General features: G+C 30.6%; 2 protein-coding genes across 2 annotated transcripts; one reads left to right on the plus strand and one right to left on the minus strand.

The window, feature by feature from the left end:
* The first annotated feature begins 1456 nt into the window (after positions 1-1456).
* Positions 1457-9669, plus strand: LOC124943262 (jmjC domain-containing protein C). The gene is made up of 15 exons (XM_047483805.1): positions 1457-1672; positions 1856-1933; positions 3115-3198; positions 3285-3455; positions 3565-3633; positions 3723-3849; positions 4050-4122; positions 4232-4348; positions 4786-4905; positions 6770-6788; positions 7008-7196; positions 7239-7550; positions 8614-8729; positions 8825-8918; positions 9236-9669. The coding sequence occupies exons 1-15, from the start codon at positions 1580-1582 to the stop codon at positions 9302-9304; spliced, it is 1731 nt and encodes a 576-aa protein (XP_047339761.1). The 5' UTR covers positions 1457-1579; the 3' UTR covers positions 9305-9669.
* A 5839-nt stretch (positions 9670-15508) lies between these two features.
* On the minus strand, positions 15509-20915 carry LOC124931298 (protein indeterminate-domain 7-like). Its single transcript, XM_047471736.1, has 3 exons — positions 20507-20915; positions 19627-20026; positions 15509-16470 (listed from the first exon to the last, which is right to left on the minus strand). The coding sequence occupies exons 1-3, from the start codon at positions 20670-20672 to the stop codon at positions 15729-15731; spliced, it is 1308 nt and encodes a 435-aa protein (XP_047327692.1). The 5' UTR covers positions 20673-20915; the 3' UTR covers positions 15509-15728.
* Between the last annotated feature and the right edge of the window lie 1710 nt (positions 20916-22625).

The raw sequence follows: 22625 nt of genomic DNA on the forward strand, positions 1-22625 counted from the left end.
TATGTATATTTCAAATTTGCAACATAACAGAACAAGTAAAACTCTTTAACCAATTAGGTAAATAAAACTTTATATTTTAAATTCAACACCAAATTTGATGAATGCGGGACATTTTAACAATATAAGTTCAATTTTTTAACTAATTAATATATATATATATATATATATATATATATATATATATATATATATATATAACGATGCTTAATTTCAATGTATCCGGATTGTCGGATCGAGAACTATGGTTAATTTAGATATATATGTTATAGTAAATTGATACTTGAGTTGGGTCGGATTGTGGGTTGACCCGTCCATAAACTTAAAACGGTTAAAAATAAAATTAAAAATGCTATAGGTATGTTTCGAACTAACAATATAATAAAACAAGATAAATTATTAATTTTTTATTATTTGTCTACAATTTATATTTGACGGATAATTAATATTTTTATACTGAAAAAATATTTAAAAATAAATTAATTATTTTTATTTTTAATCTACATTTTATATTTAACAAAAAAATGATAAATAATATTTTTTATATTGAAAATATAGTTTTAGCTTATTACTAAAAAAAGGTCTAATGTTATTTGTGAATTTTATAAAAAATAAAAAAATCAAAATTTTATTAATTATAAAATATATATACAACACCATGCATACACAAAATTATAAATAAAACACATAAATTATAAGTGGTCTGATGGTTATGGTGATCATCTTTCACACTTGAGACAATATATATGTGAATAAGAGGCCGATAATAAATGAAATTGATGGTTAGATTGGTAATATTGGGAATGAAATGATTAAAATTGATGGTTGATTGATGAGATGTTAGTAAATATGAGATGTCTATTGTGTAAAAATGATACTTTTGGTTGACCGAAAAATGATGGTAAAATCAATGAACTAATGAGAAAAAAGTTAAATGAATGTCTCTTTATCAAATTTGTTATCATGTTTCTCTTTTTTGATGAATAACAAAAACAACGTTGAATATGAGTAGTAAGACGACCACTCATTGTCTCAACCATTGAAGCCTCTCATGTTCAGAACATAGATATTGTCGACGAAAAAGATGATAAAGGCGATGAAAACGATAATGATCATAACGACGATGTGAGTATTGTCTATTTCAACTTTGTAAATTTGAACTTTATTTATCCTTGCAATGCAGAGACATTATACTAGTTATTTTAAATCTTCTAAAATAATATTTTATTTTAAAAAGATTCATGATACGTAAATCGATGTTGAAATTCTCGAATCTCGAATTTCCACAGAACGAAAGGGTTTTCCGAGATTATAGTAAGTATTTTAAATTAAAAATAAATAATTTTAATAAAAAAATTTACACTAAAAATATAATAAAATTTATTACTTAGACAATTTTCTAAAATACATTTAAATTTGTTTTGATTATGTACTTAATAAGCAAAATCAAAAGATTGTATGCAAATGGCAGGAGCACACCTCCAAAGTATTGAGTAGAGAACGTGCTACCTGAATACGTTATAGCATCTACTTCGTCCGTCGATCATCGCCGAAGCCTTTCCTAGGGCTAGGGTTTTCTATTATGGAAGGCACATCACTTCCAATACGTAGGTTTGAAGAAATTCCGACCGCCGAAGAATTTGCATTAGAGATTGAATCCAAAAATGTTCCCGCCGTAATTCCTCTTCAATCCGAATGCTATACTTCTTTCTTACCCTCTCCCTTTCTCTATGTTTGTACACATTTATATTTACACACGCAGATCAACAGTTCAATATAGTATCCTTCGAAATTAATTTCTCACACTTTGATTCATCTCATTAACTGAAATTATTCTTTCATTATTTATCTCCCCCAGGTTTTCACCGGTTGTATCAGTAACTGGAAAGCTTTCTCAGCATGGAACCCCTCTAATGGAGGTCTTGACTATTTGCAGGTAACATGCGAATGATTTATCTCAAGTTCTTTTCTAGAGTAGTAATTCTAGTCTTGTTAGTAAATTTCAGTGGCCCAAATCAATAGTACCAAGTTTGCAAGTTTTAAGCTTAGACTTTTGACAACAATTGATATAATACTTGAATTTGAAGCACACTCTTCTATTATGTCCCTTTTTCTTTATCATTCCCCCTTAATATTTTGATTGAAAGATAGTCTAATGAATATTATGCAAAGGGTTCTCCTGTTTGGAATTTTATTGCTTTTTTCCTTCTCTATTTTGTTAGCCAATTCAACAAACTTTGTTGGGAAAATTTGGATCCTTAACTACTACTGATCAAAGAAAACTCTACTAGATCACTAACCTTGTTATGAGAAAGAATCGTTTGCAGATCAGTCCCTTTCACATTTGGGTGTATCATGTTCTTGGTTTTGATGTTGAATAAATTTGAATCATATATTCTTCACAACATTCAACAATATATTCATCATCGATTTGTAAAAAAACTGATCTATTCTGCGGTTTTTTCTTGAGAGGCTAAACTAGTGTCACAACTGCAGCTGCCTTCAATACTCTCTTCTTCATAAGGATTGACAATGGCTTGTCTTGATAACATCTAGGTTTATTGTTACTTAGATCGGTACAAAAGGCTTCTTCTTCCTATTAGTAAGAAGACCTACTGTGATGTCCACGTTTATAGCGTTGTTTCTAACTTGGATTTAGTTTCCTCTTATTATCTGTTGCTGATTCTCCAATTTTCAAAGGATTTTGCAGACCTAGCAGGAGTACGTTACTTCAAATTTCATAGTTTTTATTGTGTAGGTTATAATTACCAAAAGAAAAGTGTTGAAACACAATTAAGTGAGAACTAGACATTCTGAATCTCATGCAATTTTTTTTTAAATTATTCTATTGCATTGGACAATACCCAAATTTATATTGTTGCGACACTTGAGACTAATGATCTTCAAGGTAAATAGCTTGTGGGAGAGAAGTTTAAAAATGAATATGAAATGCTAATTTCTGATATCTACAATATACTGTGGAGCACAATACTATCAAATGACATTATAAATCTACTATCAGCTTAACTGAAAAATCTAAATTTAAGACCTTGTTTCTTTATTAGTATTATCTAATTCATTTCATTTTTACCAAAATTGGAGTATGTACTTGATTAGGAACAAGCAGGGTCATCAGTCGTGGAGGCTATGCTATCCAGATCGGCACCCATATTTTATGGCAATATTAGAGGGCATGAGAGAGTAAGTGTTTACGAGTATGCTCCATTATTATGTATTTGGTTTTGGTGCTGGGTGTTTTTAACTAAGTATTACTCCATTTTTTGTAGGTTCCTTTGCCATTTTCCACATTTATTGGTTTCTGTAAGAAACATTTTAGGAACTCCATCAAGGACCAGGGCTTTCGTTCTGCAATAGAACATCACAAGCAAGATGAATCTCTACTAGAGATGGAGAGTTCACTTTCTAATGTTGATCCTCAACAAGTTTATTTGGCACAGGTCAGTCAGAGGGATTTCCAATAATGGATATCTATCTTATTGGCTTGTTCTGGGTTCTTCACTGAGATAACCCACACTACTATTTGTAACATTGTTGTTTCTGATACAGGTTCCTATCATGAATTCTGAAAAGGATGAAAGGTCTTATTTGGAAATGCTCAAAGAAGATATTCAAATGGTTATCTTAAATTTCTGTTCTTTAACATTCCTGTCCATCCTGGGATGTTTATGTTCTTTTATTCTAATGAAGTTAGTTTATTTTTGCAGCCTGCATTTGTTGACGGTAAAGAAATGGCTGCTATTAATTTGTGGATGAACAATAGTAAAAGTAGATCAAGTACACACTATGATCCACACCAGAATCTACTATGTGTAGTTACTGGCTGCAAACAAGGTTGGGTTCTCAGTTGATGTATGCTGTCTTTAAATATGAAATTCCTATCTGCATGTGCCTGGCAGGCTAATTCCTATCTTTTCCATCTCTTGCATCTGTTAGGCTTAAGGCTGGAGATATTGTTTTTCGTTTAAGTTTCCCATTTTTAGTTTAAGTCCGTGTGGTATATTCCACATTTTGACATGTAGTATATCTTTCAGTTACCTTATGGCCTCCTTCAGCAAGTCCCTTTCTATATCCTATGCCTTTATACAGTGAGGCCTCAAACCATAGGTATGTTAATTTTTATTCACACATCGATATTTTTGTTGTTGTTTGCTTATTGTAGCATGGTCTCATTGTAACTTATCATTGCAATGTTTTCTTATTGTTCTTTGGTCAGTTGTGTTGCTTTAGGAACTCCTGATCTTTCTACTCAACCAAGAGCTAAACTGTTGATGGAGTATTCTCAAAGATGCATTCTTCATGCAGGGGATGTTCTCTTCATTCCTGAAGGCTGGTAAGGTTTAATGTCACATGTTATAATAGATTGATTTTCATTTTTAAGCAATCGAAAGATCCTTTTATCCCCTTATTTGCTCTATTAAATGGATTTAAGGTTGCATAGTGTGTTTAGAATATTCTAATTCACTTTTGTAAATAAAAGTGTATGTTCTGTCACATTAGAAGCTCAAGGGCTTTGTCTGGGTTTATAAGTAGGAGTGTCGATTATAAGGTTATTTACTTAAGATCTCCTTTTAGGACAATCCTTTTAAATAAATCACTTAAATAAATCCTATAAATTAGGAACTACAATATTATCTACAACTTAGTTTGAATTTCCATACATTCTTGCCATATTTATCTTAAAAAAGAGTTTCTAAAGTGGTTTTATCTTTGTGTTTTGGCTGAGATATTTTCTTTACCCATTTTTGTTCTTTTATGTAATTCATGCAGGTTTCATCAGGTGGATAGTGATGATTTGACAATTGCTGTCAACTTCTGGTGGAGGTCCAATACCATGTCTGCACTTCCTGAACACATGGATTCATATTATCTGCGCATAATATTGAGAAGGTAACTGTTATCTCTTGAATATATGCAATGTGTGTTCCTTGTATGCTTTTTTCTTTTGGAAAAAGCTAGTTTACTGAACTTGCGTAAGTCTTGATTTGCCCATTGGACCTGCACTTGGCTCAATTCGACCACTAAATTTGAGTAACAATCTTAATTGGATTATTGCTCAATTCGACCACGAGTCACAATCTTAATTGGATTATTCCGTCTGATTTTAATAACTCTATTAGATCTTTATCAACACCTTTTAAAATAATAAAACTTCTAACTAACCATAACAACTAACCTATCTAGGTTATCTTAACCCAAAACCCAAATCCATCAGTTGACCCATCCATATACTTGTCCATATTCTTGTCCATATCACTTTACTCAATTTAAAATTCTCTGGCAAAGGAGAATGAGAAGCCAAAGAGTTTACCTAAATTAAAACTCTCTTGGTGTTTGGACTTGAATTGGGGGGTTTTGCATGCTGTATCCATTCAAGATTTACTTCTGTTTTCGCCCCGTTTGGTTGTGGTTATCATTTGCTATTTGTTACATCTCCATGATAGCAAACATTTTTAGGCTAGTCAACACATTTCAATGAAATATATTTTTTCTTACTCCCTGTGTCAAGCTGTGAGCCAGTTTCATGGTGATCCCTTCACAACATTATCCAAATTTACAGGAAGAAATACAAGAGACAAGTTGCAACATTTTACATAGGTGGGCGATGCGAACCCCATAGCCACTTGAATTGTTGTCCTTTACCCCCACTATATTCCACCCTGACTTCACACAACATACTCGCCTGGGAGAATTTTTTCTCCCATCAAAATCGGATGAGCCTCACATGGCAAAGAAGGAGGATGAAAAGAAGATGGAGGAAAAGAAGCCGAAGATGGGGAAAAGATCACAAACACTGTTCTTTATCTCTTTGGAAAACATTAAAATTATTATTACAAACACAACCAATCTGTTTGTGGGAAATGCACAACTTGCATTCTAACACGTCAAAAACACTCACTACTTCAAATCTTCTAATGAGAGAACCTTTCCTAAACCCAAAATAAAAACATAATGGTGATAATTACCTATCACCATTTGTTCATCCATTTTGCTTTGTCTTAATGGTGTGCTTGAGTCCAAGTCCTATATTTGTTCATCCATTTTGCAAAGCGTATCAAGTTAGTTTTCAATCTTCGATTTTGGTCATCACCTCTATCATGATTTGCTCCACGTTTCTTCTGCTTAAATTGAATAGAGAGAAAAGTATAACACTGTTATTAATCTTGGACATGAATCAATGGCCTTTTATACAAGTATTCCTGACTAACTCACAATATACTTTAATCCATAGATACTAGGGATATTTATCCCTTTAATAACAACAATGTATTATTAAATTCTATTAGATAAGTAATAAATAGTAGAGCATTATCAACACTCTTTCTCAATTTGGGTTGTACATACCCAACTTGATTTTGGTCTATTATCTCTAGAACTTGGCAGTTTGCAATCTTCCATATAGGTGTAGTCTGTGTACTTTGACTAAATCTTTATTAGAATGATTTTCTCAATGTCTCTTCTCATTATTCTGCAATTTAGATAAAGGTTTGATGAATTTATTAAAAAAAGACAGATTTATTAAAACATAGACGGAATTGTCCAATGGGGACTGTTATATGCAAATTCAGCGGGCTAATTGAGCCAAGTGCAACTTCAGTGGGCATATGGTGATTTTAGCACAAGTTCAATGGGTTATATGAGGCTTTTTTCCTTATTTTTTTTCTATGCATTCAATCACCATTACTTGAAGATAAGCAGGCTAACATTCTTTTTCTTATCTAACTTTTTGTTTTGCTTCTTCAAACTCTTGCAGACTGATTGACAAAGAGATGGTACGTTTTACTATCTTGATTTAAGACGTCATTTAGTGTGATTGACACCTATAATGGTCCGCTAAAAGTTATGTGCTGAAAAATAATTTTTTAAATGGTAAAGTATTTTAATACTTCTTTACTGTCAAGTAAAAATGTTTGGATGCATCTTTTATATTACATCATTAAGTTAACAAGTATAATAGCTGTTCATTTTGTTCTTGGCTTGAACCAGGACAGAACCAAGTGTTTTGTAAGACTACTGCTGGCCTTGCAGAACCAGAAAAGCACACATTTACAATGGATAATCATGGGACAGCAGGTGGCTCTATTAATCTTTTCATTTATCTCATGTCTATTCATCCTCATCTATGTTTTTCACCTTTAAGTGCACAAAGGAAAGAACTGATAAGTAAATGCGGTGCCATTTTTAGATAAAGTTACATTTCTGATGATGTGTTTTAATATCTACCAGAGCACAAAGACAATAATACTGGTGTAAATGGTGAAGATGGTTTGAATGGGCTGAAGCAGAAAATACTAATGAATGAACTAGAGCCTCCTACTCTTCATGCTCTTCATGAACTAGTATCTTTGGTTCATGACTGTGTCAATGTTGACAAAACTCCACAAGAGAGTTGCTCCTTGACTATCAGCTCAACAGATGAAAAATATAAAAAAAACGGGAAGGCAAATATGTTTAATCTTGAAGATGATCGTGTTGCTTATTTCATCTGGACCTTCCATACCCTTGTACTTAGAAATGTCTTGTTAGCTATGGCGGTAAGCTCTTCTTCTTGAAGTGCTAATACTCACTTCCCTTAATGCTAGCTTAAATTCTGTGAAATGTGATTGAGATGGAACATGTAGAAAGAGAGAGATATTTAACTTACGCTATAATGGCATCACCTATATACTAAAGACTAACTCTTTCTATTGTCATATTGTTATCTTATATCGTAATGACATCCGTGATGTATTGTACATGGGTGCTGGAGAATTTAGTAATTTAAAGTCAAGAACAGGGCAAGCAATCTGAGTCTAGCCTTGTTCGAATTTCCGTGAAGTCAATTCCCTTAAGGAAATATTTTTATGTATTATGACTTCAAAGAATAGCACATAATATTCAATGCACTAGTGTAAGGTCAAACACATAGGATATTTATGATTGGTTATGTATTGGTCAATGGCTTACGACATATAATTAATGCCAGAGGGATTGGTCATTTCCTATTGTGATAATTTAGACCATGTTATTTTTCTTCCTGTTTACTATGTGTGTCTTTGGTGGATTAATCTTTTCTTGGTGCTAGGAGTGGAACTTTCTTGGCTTATTAGAGACTAGGCAAATTCTCCAATGTATTGTGAACATGCAGCTGATCATTATGTTGATTGGAAGTTTCTCCTTCATGTACCATCTTTTGCTTGATAGACTGTTCTCACAATGCAAAGATGCATCCATCAATAATAAATGACTCTTTCCATCCATTTGTTTTCCCTTTAATTTGAAACAACCATACACCATATTGTTTTCTCATGATTCAAATTCTTCTCTGATTGCAAGTTGACAAATACATTATTCTCAGTGTCCGTCTACTTATCAAGAATATCTTTCTGTTTGTTCTGCCACTTTTCCACTTTTATTTTTGAAACCATTTTAATTGTTCAAGAGAGATGCGATGACTACATATGAGCCTTGCATTGTCTCCAGTAGAAGATGACGATTTTTTTGTAGCATACTTCCTTTATGGATAAGTTCCTTGTCCAGTTATGCATTTAAGATGACATAAATACAGATAGATGCTTGATGCCTACTCTTTACATGCCAGCTTGTTTACTTTTTCAGCACAACTTCCCTAGAACCCTAGAGGCATTGATATTGCACTTACTTTCACCAGTGGGGGCTGAAGCCTTAACGCGGAAATTTGATGAGATGGATCGACTGACTTCTGAACAGGATCGGTAAATTTGTAACCTGAGCAACTTGTGAACTTATTCCATCTACGAAAAATTGATCAGTTTTTGTTCCTACATTGATTTGTTTCTATTCCATTCAGGAATATATTTTATGAAATATTTTATGGTGCATTTGATGATCAGTTTGGTGCTATGAATGCAATTTTGAACGGAAAAGAATCCTTTGCACTTCAGGTACTCATGCCCAACCGTAAATTCTAGACTTGATGTGTGGATCATTAAACCTTGTCATGTAGTAGTATATGGTGCTACGTACTACAACTACTAGATTTGTTTCTGGTTCAATATCCTCTTTTCATTAATATATTATTGTTTCAGTTATGCAGAACATCTTGTTTAAGTTAATTGGATACATGAACTCTAGTCCAGAACATCTTACCCATCTTAAGTTTACTTAGTTTTATTGGTTCAAACTCTAGTGCTTTAGTCATGTTGTATTGGTAAGGGTGGGATATTTGCTAAGTTCTTATTCCTGACCTTTTCTTTGCCAGGCATTCCGGAATGTGCTTGATCAATACATGGGCGTTAATTTTAATTCATCAAATCCATCGATTGGATGATTATCTGCTGGCATATTGGGGAAGGCATTAAAAAATATTGGTCCATACACTCAGTCTAATCTTTTAAGAGCGGAAACCAACTCCTGTTTACTGCACAATTTAAGGGCTATACTCCTATTATGGGTGATCCTTTTTGATTACCATAATCATCTCTGTACTAGCTTTTAGATACTTGTTGTAAGACTAATCTCCAAAAACCTTTCATGGATTAAAATGTAATACATGCTTTGGATGAAATTTAACTAATATAATAGATTCTTGATCTGGCTTTCTCTACTGTCCCTTTTATGAATGTACCTGAATATTTGGTCTCTGATGGTATTGTTTGTTTATTTGTGACAATATATATTTCAATTGATTTCACAGCTATCTGACTCAGAATCTAAGCTGCCTCATGAATTTGGGAAGCTTTCTGATAAAATAGTTCTTGAGGTAACCTCCAATCTCCTCCTATATAGTTTAGTTTGTGTTAGAGGACTATAATTCATTCCCTTTAATGCATGTAGCAATCCAATGTAAAGGAAACATGTTTCTGTAATGTACTTATTAGTTGTGGTACTACATGAAAATTTATCATCATTTGCTATGCATTTGAATAGATGAGAAAAATCTTCTGGCTGTAGCAAATGATGCTTAATAGAACTTCTTTATCCTTTGGCCCTACGATTGCTTTAGGAATTCGGCAATTTACTTATACGTGCTTTCTTGTTTTTCCTTCTTTCCTTTATTTTCGTGATTCTTTGTCCTCCTAGGGTATCCATGTATTTGTTTTTTATTATTATTATTGAATTTGATTATGAAGTGGGCCTGTAGATTGTTGTTATCTTGTCTTTGTTCTGGCAACTTACAATTCTTTAGGCTCTGAGATTAATTACTTTGTGACCAGTTACTTTTGATTCATATGCAGTCTTAAAACTAAAGTGGGGAACAGTTTGACAGTTAGTGGTGGGCTAAAGTGAGATGGGGGGATAGTGGAAAGAACTACTTACAATCTGAAGGGCATGATGGTAAGGAGAATTTAGAAGAGATGAGAAATTGCATGGGGATTTGCAGTGTAAGAGGGGAAAAGCATAGGAAAAGAAAGGTTGGGTAATAATTAGAGAGCATTGTAAGGTAAGAAAAAGGGAAGCTCTAGTGAAGATGAGATTCCCTGGTAAAATAAAGAAAGGGAAAAGGATGAGATGCAATAGCAAGTCTGACTGAGAATTGGAGAATGTAGAATGGAAGGGGGGAAAACCTTTTGGGCTTTTGTTTTGTTGTGCAGCAGCAGAAGGAAGGAAGGAAGACAAAAAAACAGAGGCTCTTTTCTGAACAAGGCAAATGGTATGTATATGTATATTTTACCTTGATCCTGCAACTTAAGAATACTTTCTAAAAGCTTTGGATATCCTAATCCTCTTTGTGTGTACCCCACCCACAAAAGACTTTTGTTTAAAACCCTAGGTCCCCCACTTTCTTTCCCATTCATAATGAAAATCCTCATGCATTCTAAATTAGCATTATGCCTTTTTTGGTCAGCTGCTGATGACTATTTTTAGCATTTCAAATGGTCATGTCTTGAGCCAAATAAAATGGTCAGTTTTAGATCTTGAAAGTATTTGGGGTTGGATTCATCACACCAACCTTCATGCCAAATATGGTAATATCATTGATTATTTGAAATTGAATATGGACGTGGGTATGTATTTATGCATGAAAGTAGCCTGAAATTCAGAAATCAATGGGGGTTGGAATTAGTTATTGCATTGAAGAGGCCCACCATTTTGTTAAAGGAGGAATAGTGAGGGAGGGGGTAAAGAGAGAAAGTTATGATTCTTGGTGGGTCTTTAGGTGTGCTAGTAGGCAAAGGGCACAGAATTTGAGAAAGAAGGATAGCCACCCAGCCCAGGCACAAAGAAAAGAGGACACTCAAGGTATTTCTACTACTATCAATTAATAATCATTTTAAACTCGAAAAAGTATTCAACTAAGTTAATAAGGTATTGGTTTTGATTTTAATATTCAAAAATAAGAGTTTTAAAATAGTATCAACTAAGAGAAACTTCAACTATGCTAACACATTAAATTGTCATAAATCTTTCATTTACCACATTGCATTTAAATAACAATCAAATTCAAGTTAACCATGAAGATTAGAGAATCGGGGAAGTGGGGAGATAGAAATTTAGAGGTCGATTCAACCCTAGAGAACGAGACTTTTCTACCCAATAAAACTGGACCTAAAAAGCTTCTTAGGTGAGCGAAGTGATCGAAGAATTTTGATATATTTGGTTGATCTTCTTCTCTACTAATGGTAAACTAATTTTGTATATTTTTTTACATAAAATATATATCAATCTTGATAATAAACAAAATAATAATAATAATAATAATGATTTGAAAGCATCCCTTTCAGGGCCGTTGACATTATTCTTCCTCTATATATCTCATTGGCTCTTTTGTTTACTTTTGGGTGTATTCCGGACCACTACAACACGCATAACAAGCTGGTCAATCAATTTAGGTGTCTTTAGTCTCACGCTTACATTCATGTAGAGCTTCTTTGATATTGGGTTATTTGAAATTTTATTAAAAATTTAATATTTTTTTCTCTTTTCACTTACACTCATTGTTTCAACTATTAGGAGAGTAGAATAGTCAATAAATATTTTAAAATTAAATCAAACTATATTTTACTCAACTTTAGATAAAACAAAAAGAAAAAAATTAAGATGAAACAAGATTGTAGTATCTCTATTGGATGCAAATATCTCACAAGGTACAAACCAATTGCCTACTATTCATGATGCTTTTGCCTTTTACCATTTTTAGATATTATTGAGTTGTGTGATGTCATATTCATCTACAATTTCACTATTTTTTTTTTTAATTTTAGAAAGCTAGGACTTCTCTATTTATTTATTATTATGACATAAAACATCCCATTAATAATAAAAGCCACATAACAAGAGTGGACACATCTTAACACTCACTAGAACTTGTTTTAACAAAAATTATTTAGCAACTTACTCCTTAATTCTAACAACCCAACAATTAACCAAAAATCACCATCAACTAGGGCTAAAATATCATCCTCATCTTTTTGGAAGAATATTATTAAGATAAAAAAGAATAATCATGAATCACAGTACAATATCATAATACATTTATTTATTATCTTCTCTAGTCTATTTACATGATTGAATAACCATTTAACTCGTAATGGAATCGCAATGCAATATCATCTCATTTCCTATCCACAATCTCGCAACTCATTGGTCGACCTAGAATCCATGACAAGCTCACATGCATGGGAGGATTTACCATATGGGTTACCTGTGGTCCTCCAAATATATATCTTGATATTATTATTATAGCCTTGGGAGATTTTTGAAATTTTTTTTAGCCCACTTCTTATTTGAAGATTGAGAGACTTTCTATATAGACTTATATATGCTATAAACCTTTTTTTCAGAAATGAAATACAAGATGATCAACCATTTATTAATTGGAAACATTTTTAGAAGCACAAAATTGGAAACAAAAGCCTCTTCGACAACACCACAGATTCACCCTTTCACATTTTGATCGCATTTTGATTTGTGATGGAGCATCCAAATCAAAATGAGAATATTAAGTTTTACTACCTCTCAAATGACATATCACCAATTTGAGAATAAGAAATATAAGCCTTTTCGAAAAGAAAAACTATTGATTCACCCTCGATCCCACATTGAAAATATTTTGTTTATTTTAAAAATCACTTAGACTAGCTACTAATTTATTATAAACTTTTAAAGATTTGAATATATACAAGTGTCTTAAATAGATTAAATAAATAAATATAGTTATAAATATATATAGCAACATCATACAAATTATTGATCTTGAGGCTATTATATGATGGCAAACAGTCAGTCTCTCAATTGAATATGGGAATCTTGCCCGGCCAGAATTCTTTTTCCTTTTCTGTATTATTCTCTCTAATTATTTCATCTCTCATTCTTCTTGATTCTGTTTCACGTGATCTTGGGCTACCAAACTCAAGTAGGAAAGCAACCATATTATTTAAAAGATTTAATGGTGTCAATAAAAAAATTAAATTCACTACAAAAATAAATAATTTAAAACCAGCTGTGTTATATATATTTTTAAGATATTATACGATCTTACAGTTATGTCCAATTTCAACTTAAAGAATTTTTAGAGTTGGTTTGATGTATTGAATAAATCTAGAGCGATCTGGTTTTTTGGGATTTTATTCGGTTTTTGATAAATTCTCTCTCTATCGCATTACTATCATTCGAACCATCAAATCACTCATTTCATAAACTAAAATATCTTTAATTTATCTTTTAAAAAATTTGTTTTTAAATATAAAAGAAAATTATAGTAATTTAATAAATAAAAAACCTAAAAAACAAAAAAAAATTATCAAACAATGTTTTGGACAAAATCGCAAAAAATCCTCAAATAACCCGATTGTTACAAATCTTTTAAGGGAGAAAAGTAATGATGGTGGATGATTTTGAAGAAATGATGATTAATATTTATTGTAAAATGACTTAAAGTATATTGATATATATAAATAAAATATAAAATAATAATTTAAAATAAAAATATATTTTAATATTTTGATTAATGAATTGAGTGGTGTTATATATGAAAAATAAAAGAATAAAATGATGTTTGAGTGGTTTAAATTAATTAAACAACTCAAACAAAAAAAATCTAAATTTTATTGAAAGAAAATTATTGTTAAAACAATAGTACTTGTGTTATATGTTTTTGACAAAATTTTAACGAAAAGACAACATATTATATTATTTAAAAGGAGAGAAAATATTTGGCTTTAGTTCTGTAGAGAATCCTTTTTGTTTATATTGATTGATAAGGCAATTCTTATTAGTGACAAAAAGAAGAAGTACCACCCACATTTCGTCACAGTGCATGTCAGCATCGTGTGACAACTGATAAAGCTATATATCCATTCTTCTTTACATAGTTCCCTTCTTTTTTCTCTCTCAAAGCACATTTGGAATATCTTATGAATGATTCAAAACATCAACATGAATACATGATGAAGCTAAAAACTCAATAAAAGAAATATCCTAATAGTGACCACAAAAAAGAAAATGAGTTTGTACAATGAGAAAACTATAGGGTTGAGATTAATGATCTAGGGCTGGATTGTGTTGATGAGATAGTATAATATGATGGGGGGAGAATGGAGATATTTAAAACTATAATATAATTCATGATTAAGAATCAATATATCATAAACATTTCAAAATATTAGGGATAACATAACATATACAATACATATGAAAAGTAATTGGATAACTAGAGGTAAAGACAATATTTTGAAATGTTTATGATATATTTCTAGACAAGACAAGTAAACTCATGTGTTGTAAATAATCCAAAATAAGGATGTCCATCATAAAATAGGTACGTGACGAAATAGATGCAACATAAGAAGGGAAGGGACCGTAATTAGATTGTGAAATAATGTTGATATTGATTCACGAGTGTGATAAAAAAAATCGCAACAATTATATATGATATTATGTCAAACGAACCATACCTTTACAAAAGTCGCGGAAGGACAAATAACATTGTTTGTGGAATAATCAATTTTGGATGACAGTTTGTAGTTTGTTTATAACTGAATAATCATGAGGTAAAGACCATTATGTAAAAAACAAAGTAAATCATACGAAGTCTAACATAACCGGTTGTAATTAACCTCCTTGGAAATATTGCTCTAATTTTCTGAAATTTTAGGTCTTTATAATTACTATTAATGACTACGTTGGAGTATGAACTCAACAAAATATTGTGAAGAACCGTATCTTCAACCACAAAATATTCTCTCTAATACCTTCTTAAAATTTAGAGAATTGAGAAATAGTGTATTCCATGCTCTTCTTACCTTATTTTTAATAAATTTCAATTTGTATAAAATAAAAAATTATTTTAAAAAAAAAGAACCAAAACAAATAATAAGAAAACCCTACTAAAAAATAACATAAAATAATCTCCACAGATTATCCCAATAAAGAGAGTTGCATGCCATCCCATACAACAAATTATGTATATAAAAAAACTTAGTATATAAATAATATTTAAATTATGAAATTATTACAACATTTATTTTTTCAAAAAATATTTTTAATTAAGATATATAATAATACATGTTCAATATAATAAATTAAAAGTGAATAAACTTAACTACCAATTATTAGACATCACAACATCTACATAACATCCCAAACTCATTAACTCTGAAAATTTGATAATCCTTATAATAAGCAACCAAATATAACAAAAAGAAGGAAACAATGTCTTAAAAAATGAACAATCTAAGTTTCATTTATGGAAATGGAAGAAAAGAAGACATGATAAATTAACCAAAAAGGCCATATAATAATACTATTCCAAGCTAGCAAGTTGGCTTTGATGAAGGGTCACGATTATATGGAAGGTCTTCTCCAAATCCAACAATGGTCACGTTCGACTCCGGCAAAAACTCTACCCCCCTTGCATACGTTAGAAAATCCCTCCTATTCATGTTAACATCAACACTTCCATTTTCATTAATACCCGATCCATCCCCAGTCAAACCAAGGAAATCCCTAGTCAGCTTATGATCATTCGTCGTCGACTGCCACTCTAACTTAGCCATCGTGGGTGCGGTGCAACCAACCTGCTTCGGTCCGAAAACAGTCGCTTTCTGGAGGAGGGCGGTTGCGGATAGGTGGGGGGATGATGTGACGATGACTTCATCGACAAACTTTGTCGGGGGGATTAGAGGCTCGTGAAAATAAGGATATTGGGGGATGGGAAGGTTGATGGATTCGGGCTTGATTGGGATGGAATATGGTTGGTTGAAAAATGGATTAGGGTTTGAAAGAGATTGATGAATGTTGTTGTTGGTGTTGATCATTGGTGGTAGGGATTGGAAGTTGATGAGTGGGTAGTGGTGGTGTAGTTTGAGTTGGTTAGGGTTTGGAATGATATTTTGAGGGTGGAAATTATGTAGAGATTCTTGATGAATTTGGTGGTTTGAATTTGAATTTGAAGAAGAGGGAATTAGCATTCCAAGTTGATTGGCTGCTGATAGTCTTGCACTTTCTTCTGCTAATGCATCACAGAATGCTCTATGGGTCACAAAGCTATCCTTCCTGCATATATTTGACATATCATCCCACTAATGGTTAAATAATAACCAACTTATTTAAAAAATTTAATATTTCGAGTTAGATTTCAAATAAGTACACATTAATTTAAAGAAAGTCATGCTAGCTAGTCACCCTAAAAATAAAATCCAAAACTCTCTAATTTAAAAATGAATCATAATTAAACCACCTAAAAAATTCAATGGGATCACACGAAATTAAATTTATGGAGAGCATGAAAAGTTGAAATAAAAGTTCTAATATGTGTAGTTTAGCTAAATAAAATGATTTTATCATTTAAAAAGAAAAATTATGTATTATTTCAAAAATGTTATAACAATATGGAGAATATTGTTTTTTTACCATGATTTATTATTATTAGTTTTAAAGAAGTTAACACCACCTATTTTATCTTTTAGGTAATATTGATTTAATTTGAACCCACACTTCATTTAAAACTACCATCACATATTTTTTTAAATTTAAATTTGACATAATTAAATGTATAATAAACATATTAAATAAAAATTCATAAATATATAAGATTAGACACAAGTAGGTTTTATTCTTCTTCTTTTTAATTTATTTAGTAATTGTTATATATTAACTATCATTAATTCCTTAATAAATTTTCTTTATAATATATATTTTTAAGTACTCTAATTTTGTAAAATACGAGTTTAGTTTAATGTTATAATTTTCTTTATTATTAACATTCTGTATTTTAACAATAATAATTCTTAATTTTAAATATTATTAATATTTATTTTTCTTAGTCACTAATAATAATTCCAAGCTCATGGCTAAAGTACCCAAAACTAGAGTCTTTTATGATCATTTAAAAAAACATTATAGTGATCATATAATAACATAATAATACTTAAATAATAATCAGTGCATTATAATATCACTATTTTGGTACTTAAATATAATTTTATTAAATTATGCTAATTATGGGTTGCTTTTGAAAATCACATTTATGATCAATATCATAATTTATATAATTTAGAACCAAGAATTAGTTTATGGATGTGTATAAATATGACCACTCACACCCTTTTTTAATGAAAATTGAACTTGAAACATTTGATTTCTTAGATAATTGTTTTGATATTTTGTTTGTAGAATATATAAAGATTTTTATATAAAACAAATATTAAAAAATAGGCATAAAAAAGGATAAGAAAGGGAAAGCATACATATTCAGCAAGGTGAATTTGCTTTCTAATAAGTCAAAACTAAAGCATAGTCTTAATATGTGTGTTGTCACACTACTACTACTATACTCTCTATATGCATGAAAACTGACTAGAGGGAATACATGCAGATAAAAAGGACATTGGTTTGCTGCCTAAAACTTTCAAGATACCTGCAGTAAAAATGGTATCAAAAAGTTTTTTACCCAAAGTAAAAAAAAAAAAAAAAAAAAAAAGAGAATCATAAAAGTCTTTATGGAAATTAGAGCTCATGCTCATGCACGGGTTGAACTTTGGAAAAACTAGAGAGATGAGAGAGAGTGTGAAGATGATAGGCCAACTCAGCAACCATATGATATGATCACAAGTGCTCTGCCAGTAAATCATTCGAGTGTATGAAAAATTAATCAATCTACAGTTCCATGGATTCTTCACTGTTGAATCACACAATTTATATTCTCTTTCTTCATTATATTTTATCAAACTCTTTTTCCAAATGATGATAGAAAATCATCATATCTAATTCATCATGATATTTTCATTTTCTTCTTAGAGGTTAGAGCTTGGTTTGATATTGGGTTATTTGAAATTTTATTGGAAAAATATAATAAAAAACAAAGTAAGTTTTTTGGATTTTAATTAATTTACTTAATATATTGTATTTTTTGTTTAAAATTTAAATGTTATAAAAAATGCTTGTATAATTGAAAAGAAGTAATCAATATTTGTTTTGATAAAAAAAAATCTTAAAAATTCCAATATTAAACCATCCCTTAAAGTTCACTTGTATTAGTAAAAGTATTAAAAGAATTTTATAACAATGGAGATTAAAGTTAGTTAACAAGATGAAACATTTTTCATTAAAACTGAAAATATAGACAAAAACTATATTATTTTATTTAAAAAGAAAATTTTAATTGATTATAAACATTAACTTGTATGTGTGAGTTGTTTTATCCTTTAAATTAATAAACTTCTAAGTGTGGGTTACTTATGAGAACCTTTTATTTAAGATGGTAAAAGGTTAGAACCATTTTACTAGACCTCAACAATTAAAAAAAACTTATTTCAATATATTTTGTTTAGAATAAAGTTTGTGCTTTATAAAAGAGTCTATAGCTCCACCCAACCACCAAGACCTCCCAAATACTTATATATATATATATATATATATATATATATATATATATATATATATATATATATATATATATATATATATATATAACCTGAATTTAATCTCAAGTTTATTTTTATAACATGAACATATATATAGTTATGAGACCCCTTTAAATCAAAGTATTTTTAGTGGAATTGAACCTAAACAAAGTTAGTTTTAAAATTATCTTTAGAACTACTAATTGTTTTATATCATGCTCTAATTGTATCATATATATAAACCAAGTATTAATGCTTTAAAAATATTTGCATGGTTTAATTTGAATATCTATATTTATATATTGTAAAAATATATAAGTCAAGCAAATGCAAGTAATTTTTTTAAATTGTGTATTAATTAAGCTCATAAATAATGATGCACGAGCTTAATACACAATTTAACAAAATACTTGCATTTGCTAGACTTCTTACTAAATATATATTGAGTTTATTTTACTACAACCATGCTCATTATATATTTTGTTTTTCATAATTTGACCATGAAAATATCTAGGCATAAGTTAATGGTATTATATATCTAGGTTTAGTGATAGTTTAGGTTAATTGGTTATATTCTTGTCTTGTAATATACCATATATATTTGTTTGTTATAAAATAAAAAATAAATAAATAGTGGGAAAACAAATTGAATTTTTTAACACATGAAAAATAGTATAGATATTTTTTTTTTTCATGTTTGCAGTTAAAAGTGAGAATCCAATATCAAATATTTGTACAAGTTAAAAACATATTAACTAGGGTTTAAGTATGAAATGAATATGTTGATTAATGGTTGTTGTTTACTTACCTCGAGAAGAGAGTTCCACAATCACATCTATACTCTCTGGTGCCACAAGTCTTAGAATGAGCCTTCCAATCGGATTGAACCGCATAGATCTTTGAACACTTTTCACATTTCCACTTCTTTTCGCCATGTTTTCTACAGTAATGCTTCTTTATCCCAGTGAGGTCCCCAAGTGCCCTCGAAGGATGGTGGTGGACACAGCTCGTTTCTGGGCAGACATAAACTCTTTTACTATTCTCTCTTCCATTCGACCTTTGCTTTAGTTTCCATGGTAGATTGTGTCCTCTTCTGTGAAGTTGAAGATTCTGATCCCTCTGAAAACCCTTGTTGCAGATCTCACACACAAATCTGTTTGTCGCCAATAGTGTCTTTGGTGATAATGCTATCACTTCTGCATCAGGGTCTGTCACATCATGTACACAATTAATTAATTAATACCATGTTAATAAAACAAACATTTTTTTCTTAATTTGGGATGCATGACCAAAATACAAAATACTATTATATGTATAACAAATATTATACAAAATTCATAAATAGGATATAAAAAGAGGTGCAAGATCAAATGATCCAACACTAAAACAAAGGGAGACTCACTTGCTTTTGAGATTTTTGTGGAAACTTGTTCCTAGTTATGCTTTTTTTTTTTTGTAACTAATGATAATTATAATAGGAAGGGAAGGCAGTCAAGATCTGTGTCGAACTTGTGAAACATTGTTCATCATTATTGTTTTGTTTTATTCTTAACTTATGACAACTCATTGATTCAAATTGCTTTTCACTAGGGTTTTTCTCAAAACTTTTGTAAATTTTGCAAAAATATGAATGGGTGAAAATATTTCAGCAAAAGACACAAAATTAGAGATGTATTGATTGATCTTGCCTGGATTTCCGGGGAGATTTCGCTTCCTCTTGGTGGGCTGCATTGGGTTTAAGCAGATTGGGAAATCATAGACCCTAGAATTACCAGAAGAAAGGTTAACGACAGCAGGTTCTTCAGTTGACAAAGATGTTGTTGAATTAGACATGACTACTGAAGCTGGAAACATTTGTTTTCTCTCAATTGGAACACTCTAAAGATAAGAGAGGACCCCTAAACTGATCTTTCTCTCTCTCTCTCTCTTTCTATGAGTTTTTTTTATCTAATCCAATTCCTTATTGTGAATAGAACAAACCCACTTGAGTATTGGGACTAGACTTTATGAAAGAAGAAAAGAACAATAGGGTAGAGAGAGAAAGAGAGAGAGAAAGAATCTAAACAGGTGGCAGTGACACTCAGTTAATGAGAGCTAAAAGGAAATTAAAAAAAATAAAATTCATGGTGATGATGACTATATATAATAACATCTGATTCTATCTATCACACTACCAACCCCACTCCCCTCTCTTTCTCTTGCAAAGAAGATTCTCGACCGAGGTCCTTCGCTGAACCAAATTGTTAAAACCGTAATACATAGGTTGTTAAAAAAAAAACAAAATTAATGTGTTAAATTTCACTTAAAGTTTTTTAAATTAAGTGTACATTATACTAATTTTTACATTAAAACAAACCAATACAAAACAAAAATCACGGGTAGTGAGGAATTTTTTCTCGATGTTGTCGAGGTATATTAAAATCTTAACTAAGAACATTTGTTTATAGAATACATAATTGGCAAAACCAGCAAAACTCATACAGTTTCAAATCGTACTAACTGCAAAAATTATCAATTAATTAAGAAGTGCATTTGGCAAAAACAGATAGATGAAGAGTGAATTGTAGAACCCTAAGTAAAGGATTTCTTGTTGAAGTGGAGAGAAGATTTTCCTATAAGAGGGAAAACTATTAACTATGTTTGGTGGAGTGCAACATGTTTCATATTCTTTTTATAAGAAATAAATTATTCAGTAATTCACAATAAATTTATGCAAGCTATACTTTTTTGTGACCAGAGTTGCAATAATTAAATGTGAAAAATTCGATTTCACGGATTTGTCTCTAAATTTTGATGTTCCAAACTTTCACAATCCATTGACATAGGAAAGACAAGCTTCTTGATGTTGTTTTTTAAATTTTACACTTTTCTTGTTATGGGCTTAATTATGTTATATTCTTTTACACTTTAAACTATAATTGAGACTTTCGAGTTCTTTGATTCAAGAAACGGGTTTTTGAATGTTGGGACCAAGGATAAAATTCAATACTCAAACGCAGCGGACATAGAGTGAGGAAAGAATCTGAGGTTAAAGAGAGAAGAAACCAGGGTGAGAAGATAATACCATTAGATTACACCTAGTAGTCCAAGAAAGAGGTTAAGGGCCGAGAGATAACTTAGAGCAACAAGTTTCACAAACTTCAATTCATAACCCCCAAAAGTGGGGTGGACATCAGCATTTAAAGATATTGAATTACCCAAGAGTCGATTACAACTACTTCCAAAATAACAGAATCCGGTTTCAAGAGAAATAAGAGAGAAATAAAACAAAACAGAATTATTCAATAAAAACATAAACTGGCCCATATGTACACTAGGGCCGAGAGACGGTGCTGCAAATATTTTAGGACGGAGGCTTTCGTGAGCAGACCGTAACATATTCATTCAGTTATTTTCAGTGTTTACAACTTATGACCAGTTAATGACTTAGTTGCTATTTAATTATACTATAAGAATGGATTAATCTAAAATAGTAATTTGGAACTATTTTGAATGATTAAGTTCGAATTGAATTAAAATTATCCATATTATTCAAACAAAAAAATATTTTTTAATTTATTTTTTACTAAATTATTTTTCACCAAAATATATATATATATATATATATATATATATATATATATATATATTATTTTTCATTAGTTAATTAGTCACTAACTTTTTCTTTCTTTCACTAATCATTAAATTTATTTTTAGTCAATTAAATAATTTAAATTAAAAACATACTTCATTATTGTATTAACAAATTAGAGGGATTGTTTTAGATAAAAATAAATTTATAGTTACAATAAAATATTATTATAGTTT

This window comes from Impatiens glandulifera, chromosome 1 (genome assembly GCF_907164915.1).
Source record: "Impatiens glandulifera chromosome 1, dImpGla2.1, whole genome shotgun sequence".
Classification (NCBI taxonomy): Eukaryota; Viridiplantae; Streptophyta; class Magnoliopsida; order Ericales; family Balsaminaceae; genus Impatiens; species Impatiens glandulifera.

What these genes read in the sequence shown, in the direction of transcription:
- LOC124931298 (XM_047471736.1), bottom strand. Translation starts at nt 20,672, where the DNA reads ATGTTTCCAGCTTCAGTAGTCATGTCTAATTCAACAACATCTTTGTCA. An exon ending in AAATCTCCCCGGAAATCCAG is followed by an intron (nt 20,027 to 20,506) that starts GCAAGATCAATC and finishes ATGATGTGACAG; the next exon opens with ACCCTGATGCAGAAGTGATA. An exon ending in TGTGGAACTCTCTTCTCGAG is followed by an intron (nt 16,471 to 19,626) that starts GTAAGTAAACAA and finishes AAATATATGCAG; the next exon opens with GAAGGATAGCTTTGTGACCC.
- LOC124943262 (XM_047483805.1), top strand. Translation starts at nt 1,580, where the DNA reads ATGGAAGGCACATCACTTCCAATACGTAGGTTTGAAGAAATTCCGACC. An exon ending in TCAAAGAAGATATTCAAATG is followed by an intron (nt 3,634 to 3,722) that starts GTTATCTTAAAT and finishes TTATTTTTGCAG; the next exon opens with CCTGCATTTGTTGACGGTAA. An exon ending in CTCTTCATTCCTGAAGGCTG is followed by an intron (nt 4,349 to 4,785) that starts GTAAGGTTTAAT and finishes TAATTCATGCAG; the next exon opens with GTTTCATCAGGTGGATAGTG.